The sequence below is a fragment of the Choloepus didactylus genome, chromosome 27, assembly GCF_015220235.1.
Source record: "Choloepus didactylus isolate mChoDid1 chromosome 27, mChoDid1.pri, whole genome shotgun sequence".
In the NCBI taxonomy this organism is placed as follows: Eukaryota; Metazoa; Chordata; class Mammalia; order Pilosa; family Megalonychidae; genus Choloepus; species Choloepus didactylus.
In genome coordinates, this window is record NC_051333.1 from 6,578,323 (window position 1) to 6,587,088 (window position 8,766).

The window sequence follows — 8,766 nt, forward strand, 5'->3', positions numbered from 1 at the left end:
TCAATTTGAAACAGATTCCATAAATTAAGATACTAGATTATGGAAGATTTATTACAAAGGAAGAATAAATTATTTAAATATAATAAGATATTTTATACAGTAAAAAATAATAGCCATGGGAGATAATGTTTAGGGCATTTTTGTTATGAATATTTACTATATACAGGAACCTATATATAAAATAATATGATTGAAAATGCATATGAGAACACATAAAATGATAAGAGTAAGACTTTAGTGGGGTGGAGTTAGGGAAAGCTTTCTCTTTTTAATTTATCTCTCTCTATTAGGCCGGGAAATTGAGTTCAGGCTCAAAGGCACGGCTGGAATCCCGCCTGGACAAGTTCCCACGGGATGGTCAGAACTAGAGTGGGCGCTAGGGCACCCCAGAGAGGGGATGAGGACAAGGAAACAGCTCCAGGGAGGGACCCGGGGCCAGAAGCCATCACCTGAGTCCTACCTGCCCTGGAATTCTGCTCTCGCCCCCAAAGCTGGTGCACCTGGCCCCTCCCCCGCAGACAGCCACGAGGCACAGGACAGAGGGACAGGGACGTGCGGGGGCGAACTAGTTGGGTTCCGCCCGCCGGAGTCTCAGGAGGGAGGGTGTCCAGAGAGTCGAATGGGGCCAATTACTTCGACCGCCTCAAGGGTTCGAGATAACCGCAAACGCAGGAAGGGGGTGTCCCAGTGCTGGCTCCGCCTGCACCCCAGGGCGCTGGGGGCGGGCGCGGGGGCAGAGATGGTATAAAGGGCCGCCCTGCGGAGGGCTGGAGACGCTTGGCTTCCGACCTAGTCTGAGCTCAACTCAGACCCTCCTGAGGTGAGAAAGGTGCCTCGTCTTGGGGGACGCGGGGGGCGGTGGTAGGGAGCTGGGAGTTAGTATAGCCTGGACAGCTCCCTTCTGCTCTTGAGGGGAGGGGGTTCGGGGATCTGGACTCCCGGGTCTGAGGGAGGAGGGGCTGTGGGCCTGGACCCCTGGGTCTGAGTCTGGACTCCTGGGTCTGAGGGAGGAGGGGCTGGGGGCCTGGACCCCTGGGTCTGAGGGAAGAAGGGGCTGGGGTCCTGGACCCCTGGGTCTGAGGGAGGAGGGGCTGGGGGCCTGGACTCCTGGGTCTGAGTCTGGACTCCTGGGTCTGAGGGAGGAGGGGCTGGGGGCCTGGACTCCTGGGTCTGAGTCTGGACTCCTGGGTCTGAGGGAGGAGGGGCTGGGGGCCTGGAACCCTGGGTCTGAGTCTGGACTCCTGGGTCTGAGGGAAGAGGGGCTGGGGGCCTGGACTCCTGGGTCTGAGTCTGGACTCCTGGGTCTGAGGGAAGAGGGGCAGGGGGCCTGGACTCCTGGGTCTGAATCTGGACTCCTGGGTCTGAGGGAGGAGGGGCTGGGGGCCTGGACTCCTGGGTCTGAGTCTGGACTCCTGGGTCTGAGGGAAGAGGGGCAGGGGGCCTGGACTCCTGGGTCTGAATCTGGACTCCTGGGTCTGAGGGAGGAGGGGCTGGGGGCCTGTACCCCTGGGTCTGAGTCTGGACTCCTGGGTCTGAGGGAGGAGGGGCTGGGGGCCTGGACTCCTGGGTCTGAGTCTGGACTCCTGGGTCTGAGGGAGGAGGGACTGGAGTCTGGACTCCTGCCTCCTGAACTCCCTGCCCTTTCCAGGCCCAGCAGGAGACCCCTCCTCCATTCTGTCAGCTCCCAGAGGCTCAAAGGGGCCACAATGTCTGGCTCCCTGCTCCCGCCCCTGCTGCTGCTAGTGTTGGCCTTAGCCCTGGAGTCTCCTGGCCAAGGTGAGGGCGGGACTGGGAGGCGTGACCTTGCCCCTGCACCTCCCCCTCCCAGTGTCCTCGCTGACCGTCTCCCGGGTCCCTCTTCAGGGAGTCCCTGAGTCAGAACCCCGCCATGCTCCAAAAGCGTCCTCCCTCTTTCCCTCTGGCTTCCCACGTCCCCCGACGCCGCGGGCTCTGCTGCCTCGCGGCTCGGTCTGTCACCCTCCGCCCGTCTTCGCGGTCGCCGCCAGCCGGGAGGCTCCTCCCAGACTCTGAGCTGCTCCCTCTCCACCTCCACACGACGCTTTCTCTGCCTGCCTCCTCCGCCCCTCGCTTTCTCAAAGCCTCATCTTCAGGGTCCTTTTGAATTCCTCTTCCTCCGCGCGGCGCTGTTTCGCGGTCTCCCTTTCTCCCTCTGCCTGTCTGGGTGTCTGTCTGTCCCTCTCCGTCTCTATCTCCCCAAGCCCCTCCGCGGCTGCCTCAGCTTCCCCTGAGCTTGCTCCCGACGGTTTTCCCCACGTGTCTATCCAGCCCAGGGAGACGACAGTGGGGATAAGATTATTGAAGGCAAACCGTGCGCGAAGGGCTCCCACCCCTGGCAGGTGGCCCTGCTCAAGGGCAATCAGCTGCACTGCGGAGGGGTGCTGGTGGACCAGTGGTGGGTGCTGACGGCGGCTCACTGCAAGATGGAGTACGTGCTGGGCCGGGCGGGGGGCTGCCGGGAGGGTGGGCGGGAGGGGGGAGCTGCCAGGGGTTCCCCATCTCCCTCCGGTCTCTGCCCCCCTCATCTCTGGGCCACTGTTCTTCTCTCTGGATCTCCGTGCCCTTCCCTCTGGGTCTCCGTCCCCCTCTCAGCACAGTGTCCCCTGGTTGTTCCTTCTCCCAGCGAGTATATGGTGCATTTGGGCGACGATCAGCTGAACAGCATGAGAACCCAGAGGATCAGGGCCAGACAGTCCTTTCGTCATCCTGCTTACTCCACACAGACCCACGAAAATGACCTCATGCTTGTGAAGCTACAGACCAGGGCCAGGCTGTCACCCAGCGTGAGGAAAGTCACCCTGCCGTCCCGCTGCGAACCCCCTGGGACCACTTGCACCGTCTCTGGCTGGGGCACCACCACCAGCCCCACTGGTAAGGCTGCCTCAGACCCAGGGGCCCTGCCTCCACCCCCTCCACCCCTCAGGACCCAGTGTTCCAGACCCTTTTTCCATCAGATTCTGGGACCCTGGGTCCTTCCTCTCCTGTGGAGACTGACACTGACCTCTCTCCCTGCCCCTGCAGTGACCTTCCCCTCAGAGCTCATGTGCACAGATGTCAAGCTCATCCCCCATGACGAATGCAGGAAGGTCTACAAGAGCCTGCTGGGCAACTCCATGCTGTGTGCGGGCATCCCCGACTCCAGGACCAACGCCTGCAACGTGAGACCCCCTCCCTCCCCAGCCCGGGCCCCTGTCTGCCTCTCAGTGCAGAGAGGCACTTCCTCCTGCAGCCAAGCCCTGGGCTCAGACTCGTGGGCTCTCACCCCGGTGCTCACCTCCCTTGCCGTACCCCCAGCCCCGGACCCAGTGTTCTCAGCTTTCATCCTCCTCCTCTGCCTGGATCAGCAGTGGAGCCCGGTGTGGCCCTGGGGGTGGCTTGAAAAGTTCCATGGGAGGGGAATGGAGCAGGAAACAAAGGGCTGACAATAGGGTGAGGAGAGTGAAGCACTGTCTCAGGTACAAAATTTAAGGGGGTGTCCAGATACTCAGGGAGGGGAATAAACCATTCTCTAATGCAGTATTTCTAAAAATGAATAATGAACACAGCTGCGCAAAATCCATGATGAGCAACGTATCAAAATGTTAAATAATGGGCAGATCCATCTTACTGAGGTTTGTGGCACCCCCTTAAATTTTGTGACAGAGACTAAAGTTGTTCTCCCACTACCCTGGTGCTGGTCCTGGGGAAGGAAACGTCCCTTCCACCCCCTTCATTCTCCCTTCCTAAATCTTTGTCACCCTCATATTTTCTGAGCATCCTCTTCCCACATTTTTCTTTAAGCCTAATTTCAATTCATTCTCGTCCTCTCTGTTGTCTGTCTGTGTTGGTCTCTCCTCCTCTGCCCTTCCCCTACCCACATTTCTGCTTCTCCACACTCCAACTCCTCATTTTTTCTTTCCCTGCTTCTTTCTGCTTCTCTCTTTCCCTTCTCATTGACCATTTGCCTCTCTGTGTCTCTCTCTCCATACCCCCAATCTCTTTTCTCTTATTTGCACTCTCAGCTTTCAGGGGAAGTGGGAAGATGTGTGTTGGGGATGGGGAGAAGGGAGAGGGATATGTGTCTTGGAGAACGGGCAAATTCCCCTCCTGCCCTAGTCAAGTGCCTTTGTGGATGTGCAAGCTGTGCAACCGAAAGGGGGCTCCGACTCAGAAGTGCCCACACTTGGTTTAACGCTCTGCTGTCACCATATTGAAATTTCTGATAATTCTTAACAAGGGGCCCCACATCTTCAATTTGCACCCCACAAATTAGGTAGCCCATCCTGCCCCTGGTTTACAGAGTCATACTGTCCCCCTTTCATGCCCAAGGAGCACAAATCTATACTCCAGCGGCTTGGAAAGGAGTTCTTACCATTGGGGAATAAATTATGCCCTGACCCTGGAGGCCCCGCCTCCTGCCCTGCGATCAATCCCATTGGCCCGGGCTCAAGATGACGCCCTCCAAGAACGCGTTTGTCATCTCCCCGGTAGCGCGAATTCCTGCCCTCCCATTGGTCTCCGGGGACAATGAGTCTCTTCTCATTGGCCAGGATGGAAGTCCGCGATGTGTCAAGACCTATATGCAAATCATCCCCTTCTGCTCGCCCCCCACAAAAATCCTTCAGAGGCTTTTGCTCTGAAGCCAAAGCTAACCTCTCGTTCTCTCTCCTCTCCAGGGTGACTCAGGGGGTCCACTGATGTGCAGGGGAACACTGCAGGGCCTGGTGTCCTGGGGGACTTTCCCTTGCGGCCAGCTCAACGACCCCGGGGTCTACACCCAAGTCTGCAAGTACGTGGGTTGGATAAGGAGCACCATGCAAAGGCATAGCTAATCCACCTCCAGTGTTAAATGGCCACTTGGAAGGAACACAAAATTCACAGAAATAAGAATGTCAATGGTCTGTAAAGTCATGCTTGACTTCACCTTTCCTCAAAAACGTATTTAAAACTGCAACAATATGCAGGTTTTGAAACCACTAACATAGCAAGGACTTAAAACCAAAAGACTAAAAGAAACACACACATACACACAAAAATTCAGTGCTGGTGAAGATGCAGTGAAACCAGCATTCTCAAACATTGGAACTGTAAATTCATACAGTCTTCCAGAAGGATGTTTAACAATGTGAACCCAGACCCTTATTTGTCACTTTGACCTAATAGTTCCAAAAAGATACTAAAAATATTCACAATGGAGAGCCAGATTTGAATTCATCACAACATTACTTAAAGCAAAAATTGGAAACACTGAATATGTTTCAAGTTAGTGGACTGTTTAGGTAAACAGTAGGCCATTTGACAGAATATTATGAAGCTGTTAAAAATAATAATTTTGCAGAATTGTTCATGTTATGCAAAAAAAAAAAAAAATTCTGCCGTATCATGTTAATTGAAAAAAGAAAGATACAAAAATATATATATATGAGTTCCTACCCATGTAAAACAATAAAATTTGAAGGGACATGCATCAAACTGCACATGGTTGTTGTGGGGTGCCTCTTTCTTTCCATTTCCATTTCTGTGGTTTTGCACTTTCATAACCTGAAAAATAAAGGTGGGAAAACTATGAAATCTACGGGGAGCAGGAGACACTTAAATGAGGGAGAAAGTAAAGAAAATGTATCTGATTTTGAGCTTTGAGCTTCCAGCTCTGTGGTGTGCTTCTCTCCATGTCCTCCCAGGTCTCGGTTTTTCTTACCTGTAAAATGGGAGGGAGAAAGACCCAGAGAGACAGAAAAGAAAGGAGGGAGGGGGGGAGAAGATGCCTGCCTCTTTGGGGTGGAAAGGGATGTGAAAGTGCTTCTGAGCATTTCACAGGTGACACATCAGGAGAGAGGGAGGAGGCTGTCAGGGAGGGATGGGGTGACAAGTGGATGGAATTCCTGGGTACCCCAAGATCCTGCAAAAAGTGAACCACCAGCCCTTCTGGGAACCAGAAGAAGATGGGGGCTAGGAAAGCAGGTGTGTGAGCTCTCGCATCCAGGGTGGATAAGGGGCATCTGGAAGGGAGGGGGGGAAGCGGGAGGGTGCCCCGTGACTCAGAGTTTGGCTGCACTCCTGGGCAGTCACGCCTCAGAAGCTGCTGCAGGACTCAGGCCTCCTACCTGTCTTTCCTGTTTCTCTCCAGAATTCCCTCCCTACCAACATCTTCCAAATCTTTCTGCTCATCTCATCTCCCTCTGAGTATCTCCTAACCACCCCCCCACACCATATTGGGGAAAATAGGCAGTTATTGCTGTCTGCACACAGGAAGCTAAGCCCTCTCCTCCCTCAGACCCAGGAGTCCTGACTCCAACCCCTACTCCCTCAGACCCAGAATTCCAGCCCCAGCCCCCTCCTGCCTCTGGACCAGAGCAAGTTTAAGGAATGTCTAGACTTTTGGGCATCCCACCTCCAGGAAACCCCTTCAACTTCCCTTCTCCCTGGCAAGCCACCCCCGAATAAATAGTCAGCTTAAATTTTTAAAAAGTAACAAAACATTGCAGTTGCACAAAACCAACCTCAAGAACCCTGGCCCTGCCTGACAGCTCCCCCTGTATAGAAGTGCAGAGGTGCATTGGTTTGCAATGACTTGAGGTGGTACTCATGTTGAAATTTTTTAAAATAGCCTTTCATTTTCCTTTGGGCAGACAGTTTGGCACAGTAGTCAAAGGCACTCACTCTGGAACTCGGCTTCTTGGATTCAAATTCCAGTTCTGGCACCAGTAAGCTTTTTGTCTCTGAGCAAATTACTTCTCCATCCCTGCTGCTTCCTCCTTGATGTGGAAAAAGTAGCAGTACTCCATAAGGCTTTTATGGATATTAGATAAGTCAATGCACAGAAAGTCCTTAGGACATTGTCTGACACAGAATAAGCCCTCAACAGATGGGGTTTTTTTGTTTATGTTATTATTGCTATGAACTTCAGGTGCATGCTCCCACCTATAGCCTCTAAGTTTTCCTTATAAAATATACATATGTTATTGAGGACTTTTGCAGAGCCAGACAATCTGAAGAATAACATCCAGAAAGTAAACAGGGGTGACAGGTGGAGATGGCAAAATCATGACAGTCATCAAGAAAAGACTGGAGTTGGTGACTTCATTCTCTTAGAATTTCCTCCACTCCCATGGTCTAAAACCTCCCTCCTATCCCCACCTGTCTTCCGACAGTTCCTTCCCGTATTGTGGTAACGTGGACCTAGTGTGGCTGCTGAGAGAGGGACCACACCCACCGCCATGTTGGAAGTTGAGTTCCATTCATGTGGTACCATTTCCTGGATGTTTGCGGTGGAGCAATTGACTTCCCCTTCTCTGAGCCTCGGTTTTCTCATCTGTAAAACGGGAGTAGGTGTAATTAAGCCATTTAGTCATTCGGTCAACATTTCCTAAGGACTCTAGGCCAGGTACTGTGTGGGTGTTTGGGACAGAGAGGGGTGAGTCAGCCCCGGTGCCTGCCCTTGAGGGGTTTGGGGTCCAGTGAGGGAGATGGAGCCTTGAGTGGGGCACCTGCTGTGAAAGCCTAGAGGAGAGGGTGAGTGAGCCAGCTGCCGGGGTGGAGGCTTGGCTGGTGTTCAGGGAGGGCTCCCCAAAAGAGGTGATGTACAAGCCAAGACTTGAAGGAAAACTTGTTGTTGCAGAAGAAGGCATGAGGGGCACTCTGAGAAGAGGGAACAGCATGAGTGGAAGCCCAGAGGACGGCGTGCTCAGGCTGATTGAGATACTTCAGGTAAACTCATTGGCCAGAGCTTAAAGAGAGAATGGGCAGAGCTGCTGGCTGTGTGTGGCTTCTGCACACTTGAGAGGTGTAAGTTGGATGTTGGATGTGCTGTGAGGGTAAAATACACACCAGCTTCAAAGACTTAGTATGCAAAAAAAAATATGAATGCAAACACTCTCTTTAACAACTTTCTTATTTTGATTTCATGTTGAAATGATAATATTTTAGATATATTGACTTAAATGAAATATTAAAGTAAATTCTTCCCATTTCTTTTTGTTTTTAGTGCAATTTTATTGAATTATATTCACACACCATTCAGTCCATCCAAAGTATACAATCAATGGCTTGCAGTATCTTTGCATAGTTGTGCATTCATCACCACAATCAATTTTAGAACATTTTCACTACTCAAAAAAAAAATAAAAAACAAAACCCAAAACATCCCATACCTGTTATCCCCCCCCTATTATTGACCCCTAGTATTTGTGTGGTACATCTGTTACTGTTGATGAAAGAATATTAAGATATTATAGTTAACTCTAGTCCATAGTTTGCAATAGGTACATTTTCCCCCATATACTACTATACCTGTTCCTTTTTAACTTTTTTAACTTGTGGCTATGAGACAACGTAAATGTGCATGTGTGGCTTGCATTGTATTTCTATTGGACCAGACTCCTCTGGCAGCAGGGTGGGGGACTGGGACTTTGTCCTGAGAGCAGAGCTGCAGGCAGGAGGTGTGGGGGGGTGGCAGGGTCAGCTCTGGAGACAGAAAGACCCCTCTGCGGCTCAGAGTTAAGGGGGGCCTGGGGCGAAGGCCCATATGGAGGGGAAGCTGGCCTGAGCTGGAGCCATGGACATGGAGACAGAGAGGAGGGGTCCCAGCTGTAAGAGCTGTAAGGATCTGGCTTGGCATCTGGGAGGGTGGTGGGTCCTAAGAGGAAGCCCAGATTTCAAGAATGATGCTAGGTTCAGTGGTTCCCTGAGGTAAGGGCCCTGGGGAAGCCAGGGGAAGGAGCTCAGAGAGTATATTCAGTGCTGATTGGGTCTTCATTCCAGGAGTGTTAA

The 8,766-nt window shown here is 52.2% G+C and overlaps 1 protein-coding gene across 1 annotated transcript; it reads left to right on the forward strand.

Annotated features, from left to right (window-relative positions):
* Nucleotides 1-706: 706 nt before the first annotated feature.
* On the forward strand, nt 707-5,395 carry LOC119521260 (kallikrein-7-like). Its single transcript, XM_037819345.1, has 6 exons — nt 707-820; nt 1,649-1,776; nt 2,287-2,446; nt 2,642-2,889; nt 3,040-3,176; nt 4,674-5,395. Exons 2-6 carry the CDS (start codon nt 1,707-1,709, stop codon nt 4,827-4,829), a joined length of 771 nt encoding a protein of 256 aa, XP_037675273.1. The 5' UTR covers nt 707-820; nt 1,649-1,706; the 3' UTR covers nt 4,830-5,395.
* The last annotated feature ends 3,371 nt before the right edge of the window (nt 5,396-8,766 follow it).

Bases quoted from the DNA above. Each gene is read 5' to 3' on its own strand.
- LOC119521260 (XM_037819345.1), top strand. From the start codon at position 1,707: ATGTCTGGCTCCCTGCTCCCGCCCCTGCTGCTGCTAGTGTTGGCCTTA. The intron at 2,890-3,039 runs GTAAGGCTGCCT...CTGCCCCTGCAG, and splicing joins CACCACCACCAGCCCCACTG to TGACCTTCCCCTCAGAGCTC. The intron at 3,177-4,673 runs GTGAGACCCCCT...TCTCCTCTCCAG, and splicing joins CCAGGACCAACGCCTGCAAC to GGTGACTCAGGGGGTCCACT.